At 43.5% G+C, this 13,411-nt stretch overlaps 1 protein-coding gene across 3 annotated transcripts in view; it reads left to right on the top strand.

The window, feature by feature from the left end:
• LOC147442237 (uncharacterized) overlaps nt 1-13,135 on the top strand; it is a 109,970-nt gene extending 96,835 nt beyond the window's left edge. For all 3 annotated transcript variants that reach the window (XM_086528475.1, XM_086528476.1, XM_086528478.1), the window contains 20 exons: nt 6,429-6,609; nt 6,691-6,855; nt 6,937-6,980; nt 7,062-7,118; nt 7,203-7,299; nt 7,378-7,550; nt 7,623-7,836; nt 7,917-8,042; nt 8,240-8,329; nt 8,452-8,568; nt 8,652-8,732; nt 8,820-8,927; nt 9,904-10,073; nt 10,164-10,242; nt 10,322-10,396; nt 10,555-10,652; nt 10,871-10,978; nt 11,068-11,125; nt 11,208-11,411; nt 11,491-13,135. In XM_086528475.1, coding sequence (XP_086384601.1) covers nt 6,429-6,609; nt 6,691-6,855; nt 6,937-6,980; nt 7,062-7,118; nt 7,203-7,299; nt 7,378-7,550; nt 7,623-7,836; nt 7,917-8,042; nt 8,240-8,329; nt 8,452-8,568; nt 8,652-8,732; nt 8,820-8,927; nt 9,904-10,073; nt 10,164-10,242; nt 10,322-10,396; nt 10,555-10,652; nt 10,871-10,978; nt 11,068-11,125; nt 11,208-11,411; nt 11,491-12,654 — 3,409 coding nt within the window. In that variant the 3' untranslated portion in view covers nt 12,655-13,135. The remainder of the gene's footprint in view (nt 1-6,428; nt 6,610-6,690; nt 6,856-6,936; nt 6,981-7,061; nt 7,119-7,202; nt 7,300-7,377; nt 7,551-7,622; nt 7,837-7,916; nt 8,043-8,239; nt 8,330-8,451; nt 8,569-8,651; nt 8,733-8,819; nt 8,928-9,903; nt 10,074-10,163; nt 10,243-10,321; nt 10,397-10,554; nt 10,653-10,870; nt 10,979-11,067; nt 11,126-11,207; nt 11,412-11,490) is intronic.
• Nucleotides 13,136-13,411: the final 276 nt, after the last annotated feature.

The raw sequence follows: 13,411 nt of genomic DNA, 5'->3' as shown, positions 1-13,411 counted from the left end.
CCGTGGATCTACTTCCCAAACTCGGGTACGAAACCCTTGGGCTGATCTGGCTCTAGTTCCTCAGAGCGCTTTTCTCCTGCAGAGGCTCATGCCTTCCTCTGCTCCTACTCCCTCACGAAGAGGAAGTACACCTGCAATCAAATACTCAAAGATCATAACATGAAAATCGTTACCTTCAAAGCCTCGACGCTCGAAACGCAACTCGATTCTCGAAAAGCAATTCCCCGGAAGAGATCTCTACATAGAAAATTCCTCTCTTCCAATCCTACACACAAAAGAGGTGTGTTCTCGGGTTCCTTCTTGTAAATCAGCCCCGTCTACGACGTTTATGGGCTGAAAACAGAGAAAAACAGCAGCTTGTCGCGATGGAAACACGCTTCGTAGGCACTTCTTCGCGAGGGAACTCGCGCACTGGGTCTTGGTGACATCTGGTACACTTGGGATAGCCATGGGCATCACCGGCAAACGTCTTCTTTGCGGGTGAACTCTGCAGCAGCATCTCCTTCTTTTAAAAACTGATCCTCTCCTCTGAGTGAGGGCATGTGATGCTTTTATATCTCTTAGCCACGGGCACGAATAGCTGCTCGCGTAGAGATCGCGGCCGTTTTTTTTTTTTCCAATTTTTTTTTTTTCCGTTCTGCCAGAAAAAGAGAGAGAAAACGCTGGCTGATCTGTTGCCTTATTTATGAGATGGCTGTCCACTTATTAAATGGATGGCCGGCATATTTTAAAAATAGTTTGAAGCTGCCCAAAAACTCAATAAAACCTTATAAGTTAAAAACAATGCTTTCACAGCACTTCCCAGGCGTCCCTGGATGCAATCACACGCACAATTGCAATGCAAACATAAAATTCCTCGCGGGAAAGCATCTGCTTTCCCGAAAAGCAATCCCGCTTTCTCAGAAAGCATCTGTTTTTCCTCAAAGTTTCCTCTGAGCCCATCTTCATTCAAGTGCTTGCTTTTTCCTTGTGCACAATTCTAACAGAGTTCAGAATTTCCTCCCGACTATGGATATTCCCTTTCCGATGCACCCGTCACCCACCTTGTGACGCATCAGGAATACCCATCACCTAGTCCTTTCCTACCGAACTTACGGTACAATCTCCTTCACGATGCTCTATGTCACCCATCCTATGACGCATCAGAGATGTCCGTTTCCGGATGGTCGGATACTTCTTTCCGATGCTCCCTGTCACCCATCCGATGTGACGCATCAGAAGTACCCGTTCCTGGTGGCCTTACAGATATTCCCTTTCACAGTGCTCCCGTCATTACTCTGAATGACGCACTAGGAATATTCTGTACTCGGATGTCTCCAGTGAGAAAAACCCTCTCACTTAAAATTCCAATAATTCATTTAGAATTATTTTTCCTTGGTGTTCCAAGCGAGAAAACCCTCTCACTTATAAATCCAATAATTCATTTAGAATTATTTTTCTGTCAGATAAAGCCAATTTGGCAACAGGTGAGGGCTGATATAATGGGTTAGTTGATACACACACACTTTTTTTGTAAATCTATTTGATTAATTTACTAGTGGGAAACCTCACAGCGGGAAAACCCACCGAAAGGGTAATGTACAAGGGGAAGAACATAGAACTACTTAGCTGTATAGAGTAGCTAGAAACATTCATAGGAAAGCCGATGCATCTCTGTGGTGATATCACCAACTTCCAAAGCAAACCGTAATGATTGCCTAAGATAAAGCTTGAAGAGTGGGAACAGGCAGTCTCGCACCTCTTCCCACCAAAAGCACTTCCCTCTGAAGTCTACCTCTAGTCTCGCGGCATTCCTCATCATACCAATTGTTCTGGGGCATGCTCCCAGAACGGTGTCTCTGTTGAGGTTGGGTGTGTGGGTATGCCTCTGTTGCTGCATCATGTAATGTCTGTGTCAGTATAGTAGTAAGCTCCTCTAGAGGTCGCCCTGGCTCTTCTGTACACAGGCGGCTATAGATCCCATCTATGTATACACAGTCTGTCTCCTATGTGAAGGTGTAGCGAGTAGGGGCTGCTGCCTATGGCATGTGTGCTACACTAAACTGGAAAGAGACGGTCAACGGCACAAGAGCATGATCCACTGCCACCCCAACAGGTCTGGGTCCAACCGTGAGATCCTGGATACTAGAGATGAGACTCGGTTGTGCCATGACGTAATCCACTGTGCTGGCTCCATGCCTGTGTGGAAAGCATGTAAAACCCCCCGCATCGGGAAATCTCTATAGGCCATTCAAGATGACCAATCCATTTGCAGTCCCCATATCTATCAAGTGTCGTCCATACTCAATATGTTCCCTATCCTGTGATAGTCTGGATAGGCTCGTCTCTGCAACATCCAGCTCTCTCAGCATCTCCTCTGAGGTATCATAAAAAACTGTCTGATGATGGGCAGTCTTAGCATTGAAGCCCCTAAAATGATGATGTCGCCATCTCTAGAGAACTTCGAGATGTCATCATCCAAAATAGAAAAGGGGGACTGTCCTCTGGGTGGTGCATACACTGACGTACTCGGGGGAAAGTAGCAAATAGCAATGTAAAGATATCTGTCTGTCTTTGCTCTGAGTCTCACCCACATGTACCTAGCTTGCTCATCCCTGCGAGCTATATGTATCAATGGCTGCAACTCCTCCCTGAATAACACTGCCACTCCTCCTGAGCCCCGCCCTCTGTGCTCTGATCGTGTCTCCTGTCTACAGGCGGTCTCCCATCCGGATCCATTAATGTAAGGCATAGACTGCCCAGGGGCTTGATGCGTCTCAGAGTAGAAGATGATGTCTCTCCCACTAAAACTTTTCTCAATACATCCATTACAATTCCAGGTAGCAACTTTGAGTGTGGTCCCATAGGTCTCCCACTGTCATGTGGAGCGTGGCTCCAAAATCACCACTCTTCCATCTCGGTAAAAAGCAATCTTACCTTTTTCCCTTGCCGCTCTAATCTCTGGCATTATCTCCTGCATATGAGCAATCTGTGAGAGGGTAATGCCCGTTTTCTTAAGAGTTGGTCTCTTCTTCAAAAAGTCCTTCGCTTCCATGGAGGAAAAACGAAGGATGAGTGCCCTTTCTTTCGAGGTTTCCCCCTTGCTCCCATTTTTCTTGTTGTCCACTCTCCAGGCTCTTGAGTGCATCGGCTCATGAACCCCCATCAAAGCCATGAGTTCTTTTACCTCTTCGTCTACATTATCTTTGTCTTTAAGGCTGCAAATTCTCACATGTAGAGAGCGTACACGTCTTCTTTGCTCCTCTTCTAGTGTCAGGTTGATAATGGTGGGTGTGGATGTTGTTTCCTTGCTTTTCTCTTTCTTGGCAACTTTAATCCATTTCTCAGCCTCATCTGCTTTCTGTTGAGTCTTTGTAATGACGTCCACCCAAGAAGTCGTCATTTCTTTATGCTACTCTTCCCCCTCTTTGATGGCTCGCACTTGCTCATTGATTGTGTTGAGTTCTTCTATTACAGAGGGTTGCAATTCTCCCTCTTCAAGCGTGTTTCGTGATCGTGCCTCAGCGAGCTCCTTTTTGAGTGACGCAATCTCTTCGTCTTGGGCCGTCACACGATCTCTCATTGCAATGATCTTGCTTTCTTGGGCCAAAACGCGATCTTCGAGTATTTTTTTTGTCCCTAATAGGTTGCGGTTGATTTTGTTAATGATTTTGGTCATTTCTTCTTTGCACTTTTGAACTGCATCTTCTAAGGGGTCGGGCTTATCATTCTGCTTCCTCACGTTTGGTCGCTACCAAAACCGAGAGGAATTTTGCTGCGGAAGGAGACCACACTACACGCACAAGTGCTTCCACATCACGCATAGATGTTCTCCCCATAGGGTTTCCATACGTGAACCACACGTCGGACGCACACATGTACGGAAGTACGGAATAAGTACGGATGAGACTACTTAGAAATTCCACACGTCAGATAGCTTACTACATAGGATGCTTAAAAGCCTACATACTATACCACCATGTTTTAAACTTTATTCGCAAACACAAAATCATAGAAAGTTCAGAAATTAGAATTTAGAGACTAGCTTGTGGGCACGGGAGAAGCTGAAGGTGAGTAAGAGAGGGCGAGAGGATGGCCTGGCCGCTGATTCGCAGCTCACAGCTCACTGATGTGCTACAATGCTTGCATAACAGAGTCAATAGCCCAACTCGCGCGGCCAAAAATCTATAGGCGAAAAATTTTTGCCCCAAATTTTTTCCCGGGTATGGAATCACTTTTCGTACGTTTCCGTACTCGGACGAGTACGGAAGTACAGCTGGGCAACCACATGGGTACGAAAAAAACTAGGGTTCTCCCACATTAAGCATACATGGCGCACTTTTTCTGCAATTTCTGCAAATTACAACAAATGCCCGCTTTCTGCAAATTCTGCAATTTCAGAGAAAGGCTTAAATTTGAATTTTTTGCAATTTCCTGCTATTTTTTAGAGAAATGAAATCAAATGTTATATTAACGTCTTCAAAAGGCCATAGTGATCTATGAGACCAGAAAGTTACAAGGTGGTGGATCTGATACAAAGTCAGAGTAACGAAATAACCTAACAACAGTACAAAACAAAGATATATACTATGGGATCCTAGATTGGTCGATGTGAGCTAAGCAAAAATGGGCGGCTTATCACAAAAAATCTAGCATTGGTCGTTGGCGAATCTCATCAATTTCCTCCATGGTTAGTAGTCTGACCGGGCGTCGTGCATGCCTGGCCAGCGTGCTCCCAATTTTCTGTCGTAGCCTCCGTCAGTGCTGTGTAGTTCTTCGCAATCGCGGGCGCCTGGATTTCCCCAATTCAATCGCTCGGTCAATCAGTGTGCCTCTGGTGTGAGACGAGGGGGAGCTCTGATGTGGGAGTGGCTCTTACGGCTGTCCCGTGTCTACTCTGAAAAAGTCTATGATCCGTCTTTTGAGACTGGCTAGCCTCTCCATTCATCAGGCTATCTCTGTGTCTGCGCAGCTCGAGCAAGAACAAACCTAGGCATCTCTGATCTTGGTATCCCATTACTCTTGAGAGTGGTCCAAAACCCTCTCTGAACAAGCAATGGAAGCGGCCTTGTATCTCGTAGTAGACGGAGCAGCGGCATGTATAATGCAGCTCTGTCTCAGGTTCCATGTCACACAAGGGGCATGTCCTGGCCTCTGTTGGTACTCCGCTATATCTCCCAGTTTCAATCCGCAGTTGGTGAGACGACGTCCGTAATCGGCCAATAGCACATCGTATCCCATGAGACAAGTGGGTATCCATGTATCTTGGTCTCGTCACAAAACCATCTTCCGGAAGCTGGAGAAGGTGGTCTCTGTAGAAAGCCATCGTCGTGCCCAATTCTTGTGCTGGTTGTATCCATGTCCTCCTGGTGTCTAGCTGGGTCAGGTCTTGGCGGATGAGCTTGGATCTCCGACCATGTAAGAATGAGAGATGGTGCATCCAATGAGTACTGGAATGGTGGCAGCCTGTCTATGCTGAACCCATGCGCCTGAAACCATGATGTCATCTCCCCATACCAGCATGTTGTATCTCCTTGTATGGCTAATTGGCGAGAGGACTCAAGTGCTATGCGAGCATATCTATCTCTGGGAAGTTCCCATGTGCGGTTTATGAAGGAGACTGATCTGGTGAGCGCCTCCACCTCTAGTGGGGGGGGCCGCTAGCTCTGCGCGGATAATGGCCCGTGGTACTGATGCCTTGCCTCTAATGAGCCGCGAGATCATAGAGACGAGAGGTTTCTCCATGTTCCCCCATCCGTTTGTGCGACGCGGCCTCCCGTGGTGATCCAAAGAAGGTCCCCATATCTCAGCCCCATAGAGCAATGCTGAAGCCACCAAGGTGTCAAAGAGCCAGAGCTTTGTCCGGGGCTCCTGAAACTGAACCTGCGAACACATCCTCTCCAATCTACCCAAAGCTGCGTGGGCTCTAGTCAGTCTGGTCTCTGCTGCTCTTCTGAGTGAGAATGTAGGTCCGCTGAAAACCACTCCAAGGTAAGTGTAAGCGTCTGTGTACTCCACAGTCTCCTGGCCGTATGTGAATGTAGGTGCTGACCTCCTGATCCACTGTGGGGTGGTATTAAACACCATAACCTTGGTTTTACCAAGGTTGACAGACAAACCACTTTCGTGGGCAAACGTATGCAGAGTATCCAGTTGACGTTGCATTCCCTCTGGGGATTCGGAGATCAACACAATATCATCAGCATATAACAGAAGTGGAGAGAGAGAGAGAAGATCGACACCAAATGGGGTAATGATGCATGGCCCTTTTTTTTCTGTTGGTTCATTAGTTTGGATCATAGGATGCTCTATGTTTTACATGATATGCGTGCTTTGTCTTTCATTCATTATCTATCAAATACTTATTCCTATCCACATCTGTTAACAAAGTCAAATTGCTTGTCATCATAATGACACCAATCCTTCTGCTGAAAATGCTTTTATTGCAGAGAAAAAGTGGAAGATTGGTCCAAACTGAAACGTGAACGATGGAGAAGCTTTAATCGGTATATCAGGGAATTTCACAAAAAGAAAGAACGAACACACAGAGAGAAATTGGAACGAATTCAGCGAGAAAAAATTACTCTGTTAAAGAACAATGATGTCGAAGGGTACTTAAGAATGGTTAAGGTGATATAGAGATGTTATTTTCATGGCTTCCATCTCAAAGTGAAACTTTCCTAGAATACCATTGTACACTGTATGTTTCAGGATGCAAAGTCAGATAGGGTCAAACAGCTTCTTAAAGAGACTGAAGGCTACATTCAAAATTTGAGTGTCAAGCTTCAGCAGCAAAAGATGCAAGCAAGAGGAGATAGTGAGCTTGATATGGATATAGAAACTGTGGAAGACACGACGTGTAATGATCAAGCGCAGGTAGGTTTGTGTTTTATCGTTAAGCAGAAGAGTGTCAGTATGTTCATTGTGAGCTTATGCCTTTTCTCAATATTGTCCCAGCATTATCTTGAAAGCAATGAAAAGTATTATCTGATGGCGCACAGGTAATTAGCGCCTCATCACATATTTAAAATTTGTTACTATTTATTCAGAATGTCTAGTTGAAACTTTTTTCTCGGCTTTAGCGTGAAGGAGCTCATTGATGAGCAACCTCACTTACTCATCGGTGGAAAGTTGCGCGAGTGAGTATAAGTTTCAATCTCATATGTTTGTCACAATATGAATATTGTTGTTAAAGATGTGAAATTTTCTGTGTATCTCTGCAGGTACCAGATGAATGGCTTGCGATGGATGGTCTCATTGTACAATAACAATCTTAATGGCATTCTGGCAGATGAAATGGGTCTTGGAAAGACTGTTCAGGTATACGTGATAAAGCTGGTCAATTTTCAGCATGTGTGTTGAGCCAAAGAATTCCATGACATTAGTTTATCCTCACAGGTCATTGCTCTTCTTAGTTACCTGATTGGCTGTAAGAATGACCGTGGACCCTTTCTAGTAGTAGTGCCCTCCTCGGTTCTACCAAATTGGATATCTGAACTCAACACATGGGCTCCAAGTATTGGCAAAGTGGCATACACTGGTCCTCCAGAAGAACGGCGCAGGCTATTCAAGTAATTGAATTCTTCTTTTCATGGCCACATTAGCTTTGAATTACTGGTAATGTTTTTCTCCTTACTCTGCAGGGAAAAGATAGCTCTGCAGCACTTCAATGTCTTGCTGACCACCTATGAGTATCTCATGAACAAGCATGACAGGTCTAAACTTAGTAAAATCTCTTGGCATTACATCATAATTGATGAAGGTCACCGTATCAAGAATGCGTCTTGCAAGTTGAATGCCGAGCTGAAGAATTATCAAAGTACCCATAGGCTGCTTCTTACTGGGACCCCTCTGCAGGTGCAAGAGTTGATTTGAAATCTATGCTCTGCATAAACTTCACCTTCAAATTCACTAATATATGTTATGAGAAATTTCAGAACAAATTGGAAGAACTGTGGGCGCTTTTGAATTTCCTGCTTCCAAGCATTTTCAACTCATCCGAAGACTTTGCACAGTGGTTCAATAAACCTTTTGAAACTGTGGCAGATGCTGCAACTGACCAGGTTCATATACCATGCATTTGCTTTAAAAGGCAATGCGATGTTGCTAAGTATTTGGTTGAATATTTGACAATCTGGCACCAGACTTTAGTTTGCTTCGTAGTTTCAACCTATAGATATGTTACTGCGCACCTACAGTGTTGATTTTGTTTATATTATGAATATGTCACCATGCTCATACCAACTCATCATTTGACTAGGCTCTTCTATCAGAGGAAGAAAACCTGTTGATAATAAACAGGCTTCACCAGGTTTTACGACCATTTGTGTTGCGGCGGTTGAAGCATAAGGCAAGTTTCAAAAAAATTTGCTTTGTGACGCAGTCCTTGTCATGTGGCACTGTTGTCCATCACCTGTAGTGCATTCACCTGCACACATCTTCAAGAAAATTGATCTTGATCAACTCCTCCAGGTGGAGAATGAGCTTCCAGAAAAGTTTGAAAGGCTTGTAAGGTGTAAGCCTTCAGCTTACCAACTGTTGTTGATGAAACGCGTGAAAGATAAACTTGGTTCTCTTGGTCATGCAAAGGTCTGTTCAAGAAGAGAGATGGAATATTTATGAAGGTGTTTCTTTAAATCTTTCCACTGACGTTGGCTATGTTTCAATTCCAGGGTCGTGCTGTCCACAATACAGTAATTGAACTTCGTAACATATGTAACCATCCTTACCTAAGTCATCTTCATACACAAGAGGTGTGTCCCATGTCAGCTGTCTTTTCAGGTCCCTGTGCAATTGATTTCTCCTTTGGTTCATCACGTATATTTCTTGGATGATGCCAGGCCGAGGGACTGCTTCCGTCTCACTACCTTCCTTCTATTGTACGGCTTTGTGGTAAACTTGAGACTTTGGATCGGATCTTACCAAAACTTAAGGCGTGCAATCACCGGGTATGGATGCTTACATGCTAATACCTTTTCTAAGTAAAAGACTAGGAACTATGGTCTGGTTTTTACCAATGCTCAAAACATAAATATAATTGTCTGAGTTTCTTTTAGATTTGATGCTTATAAATAATTCCATGATGCAGAATGGTTTAAGTATCTCTCCAGCTATTTTAACCTGGCTGTTGTGAGTTTTGATGAAGCACGGTTTTGAATCAGTGAATCAAATATGAGATTGACCTCTTGTCTGCCAAGTTGATCAGGACCTTAGACTGAGTAGTTACCTGAATTCTCCTTTTGGTGAATCTGGACGTAAGATGTTGCTGAAGAAGAGTGTCTTCCCTCTGTGCCTTGACAGTTTCTCCAAGTGCCCTAGTGATTACTTGTAGGTGTTACTCTGAGGTATTGCTTTGGTAGAAGATTTTCAGTCTTTAATCATTTTAAAATCATGCTTAGGTTTTTTCAGGGACCTTTCAATGTCTTTAGTTTCCTTGAGTATCTTCCTAAGAGGTGGTTGTTTGTGTCATGATCTATGGGTTGTGTATGCAGTCAGAGCTATGATCCTGGTCATTTAGCATGACTGCTATAAATTTCTGGAGTTAGTGATTTGTGGTTGTATGGTCCTGAGCCATGGTTATTTCAAGTCATGTTGTGCCTTAAAACAATGTTGGAGGAAAGTAATCGCCTGAGCATTGGCCTCTTGGTGTGCTATGGTACTTTTTATGTCTTATTTCTAGCTGAAACATGAAACAGTTAAACATGCACTTTGCTTGTATTTGGAATATTGAGAGAGGGATCTTGACTCAACAAAAAATGGATGCCAGACTGTCACTTTTTCCTCAAATTATTGAAAATAGGCGAATCTATTCTCTTAAGTTGATTTAGGGAGTCATAAACAATGCTGACCTGGAGGTGTGGCTGTAGGAGTATATATGAAAAAGTTCTTCATGCTTTTTAATGCTAATGGATTCCATTACCACAGATTCTCCTGTTTTCTACTATGACAAGATTGCTTGACGTCTTGGAAGACTATCTGCATTGGAAAGGTTATCGCTATCTTCGCCTTGACGGTCACACAAATGGAACAGAACGTGGTGCATTGATAGACCATTTCAATTCTCCTGATTCAGAAGCATTCATGTTTTTGTTGAGGTCTCTTTCATACATTGATCTGAATTTTGAGCATATGCAAATAGGATGTTGAGATTCTATGCTCTTCTTTCTGGTTTTTAATTGAGACAGTATTCGTGCTGGAGGGGTGGGAATCAACCTGCAGGCGGCAGATACAGTGATACTTTTCGACACAGATTGGAACCCACAGGCTAGTCCTTTTCGCTGAATGCATTTCTAACGTTATTTTCAACAAGAATGCATTTACTTTATCTCCTGGTATTTGACAGGTAGATCTGCAAGCTCAAGCAAGGGCTCATAGAATTGGGCAAAAAAGAGATGTCTTAGTTTTGCGGTTAGAAACAGTGAGTTAGCTTCTTTGTTCTTTTCTAAAAAACCTAGTTAGCAAAGAGCAGTGCTAACGGAAAAAAATAGTTCTCTCTGGTTTCATGAGGATTCATTAGTTTTGGATATTTAGAAAAGGCTGCTAGCTGAGTTGTATCATTGGCGGTCTTTTATGCAGGTGCAATCCGTGGAAGAGCAAGTCAGGGCTGCGGCAGAGCACAAGCTAGGTGTTGCCAACCAAAGCATCACTGCTGGGTTTTTTGACAATAATACAAGGTTAATCTGATCTCGTCAAAATGTTTGATTACATATTGAGTGGCAAAACATTAGACTAAGCAGCAAGTGTTCCATGGATTATCTCGGATTTTTGTATGTGTAATACGGTCTATGATATTGTAAATATTTTCGACGCCTGCGCTACATCTTAATATGTTGCAAATACATGTATTGTTTTGAAAGGCTGCTATTTATACTGATAAAGTTGCTCGGTTCAGTGCGGAGGATAGAAAAGAATACCTGGAAGCACTCCTTAGGGAATCCAAAAAAGAAGAAGATGCTCACGTACTTGATGACGATGCCCTGAATTATCTTTTGGCTCGTAGGTCCGTCTCAGTAGAGCATTATAGATGCACAATTTGAGTTTGTTTATCTTCTAATCGCATGCTAATAGCCTTCCCTGTGGTTTTGTCAGTGATGATGAAATTGATATATTCGAAGCTATTGATAAACGGAGAATTGAGGACGAGGAGGTGTTTGTTTTTCTTGCTAAGAAGAATATTTACTTAGTCTTTCTCATTGTGCTCGATTCAACACATGTCCAATGTTTTACAGATACAATGGAGGAAGCAACTTGAAATGCAGTCTATTCAGGAGCAACTTCCAGTCCCGCCACGACTGTTGCAAGAACATGAAATGGGGCCTTTCTTGGCAGCTATTCACTCTATGGAGTTGGAGAGGTCTTCGGACAAGCAGAAGTCAGGGAGAGCAGCTATGCTTGATGTAGAACACTACGGAAGGGGCAAAAGAGCTAGAGAGGTATGATGACGAGGAGTTATTTTTTGGTGTGGTTTTCTCATCACTGGGTATGTTGATATCGAACTCATATCATTTGCAGGTAAGGTCTTATGGAGACCAGTTGTCTGAAAAGGAGTTCGAAGAGTTGTGCCAAGTAGAGGAATCAGAACCAGCTAAGAAGCGGGAAATTGACAGAGCAAAGAATGGTCGCGAAACTAAACTGCAGCTCTCTGATTCAACGATAGTAGAATCAATGCCTGCACAACCACCAGTAGCTAAGAAACGAGGCAGGCCTCGCAAAAACACCACTACTGTAGGTACACCATCCTCCAAGGCTCGTGCTTCAGTTGAAGCCTCTATGGTCATTGTCCAAGAAAAAAGCCAATATCTACCACCAGTATGCTTGGCTGCAGCTGGTGACTCAGAGGCATCTAAACAGAAGATTTTGAGCATTGAAACAAAGTCTATTGATACTGGAACCAAAGGCCAGGTGCTTGAACCAGCAAGCAATCGAATTCTAATTGAAACTTCTGGAAGTAAGCAAGAAGTATCTTGTGGAAACCTCGACAACCAGCATCAGGTAGTTTATACAATCCCAGATGATGTGTGCAAAAGAAATTCTGCTGAACTGCCTATCCCTTCTGTGTCTGCGGTAGCTATGGGATTTATTTCAGCACCTCCAGAAATGCAGAGGTCAAATTTATTAATGGAGAAGGAATCTGTGGTGGCTGTGGAAAACCTTACTCAACAGAGATTGGACATGGAACCTCCTAAACAAGATGCTGAGCGAAGGGTGCAGCCCTTTGAACCTTCCAAACAAGATGCGGCTCAAGATAAAAAGATCGTGGATGGCCGTGGGATTGGGCAGCAAGCGGAACAGCCATTGACTAGCCCTCAACAGAAACAGCAGGATACTGTTGCTACATCTGCGGAGTTTGTTGTCCCCGTTGATTCTTCAAAGATCAATGTCAGCAACTTGAAACATGAAGATGTACTGTATCCGGTCTCATTAAAAGGGGAAGAGACAATTCACGGTGCTGCAGTGGGCAGCTTAACGGAGAACATTTGCACGAACAAAGAAGACCAAGTTGATATTCTCAAGCATGTAAAAGTTGCTGATGGAAATCCACAGGGAGTGGCAACACAGCAGTTTGGACAAGAACTGGGGACCCATTCTTCAGAGCATTCAGAGGCTTTGGATGCTGTTCATGACACGCCCATGCCGGCTATGACAATTGGACCTTTGATTTCCAAAGGGGCTTGAAAAAAATGCCATCAACGAGTTCGACATGACCATTCAAACACACATACTCTGGCGTTTATGCTGGGGAAGTTAAGGTCTCTTCAGAACATGGAATGCCTTTTAGACGTAGAGGCAGGCGAACATGAAGATTTTCTTGTTTGCCTGTTTGATGAAACACCATTTTTGCTGCACTATGGTAATTTGAACCATAGCCACTAGCACAAGGGAGGAAGAGAAGATCGCTGTTTCCTCCCGTATACATACATTTGGACGTGGCAAATCAGTCCAATACACAACACAAATAGTAAGCCTCTGTAAATATATCGAAGGATTTCAACTGTATACTTAACTATTGTGCTTCGGTTAGCTCTCCCGCTCCCTAAAGGTGGCACAGTTGTAACTCTGAAACTTTGTAAACCAAAATATGTAAGCTATATAATCTCCAAGCTGCCTAAATGTTCTACATTATTGGGTCTTCTTTTAAGGAATTTCATGCTAGTCATTGAGGTCTCTTAGTTGGCCTTCTGCTTTTGCTGTTATAACTGCGTTTACCGAAATTCTTATATTTTCATTGTGGACTAAGACATTTGCCAATAGTATTATAAAGAAATGAAATGCACCTCCATGTCTGGAGACATTTGCCAATAGTATTATAAAGAAATGAAATGCACCTCCATGTCTGGGCACCCTATGATGGCATGTGCAGTATATACGTGTGTATAGATGGCTGTGCAATGGTCACCTGTGGTAATCAAATCATGGAGTTTGGCTAAATCAT

This window comes from Adiantum capillus-veneris, chromosome 14, assembly GCF_014529385.1.
Source record: "Adiantum capillus-veneris isolate H3 chromosome 14, ASM1452938v2, whole genome shotgun sequence".
NCBI classification, from domain to species: Eukaryota; Viridiplantae; Streptophyta; class Polypodiopsida; order Polypodiales; family Pteridaceae; genus Adiantum; species Adiantum capillus-veneris.
Note: the sequence above shows the minus strand (reverse complement) of the source record. Positions and strands in the feature narration are given on the sequence as shown.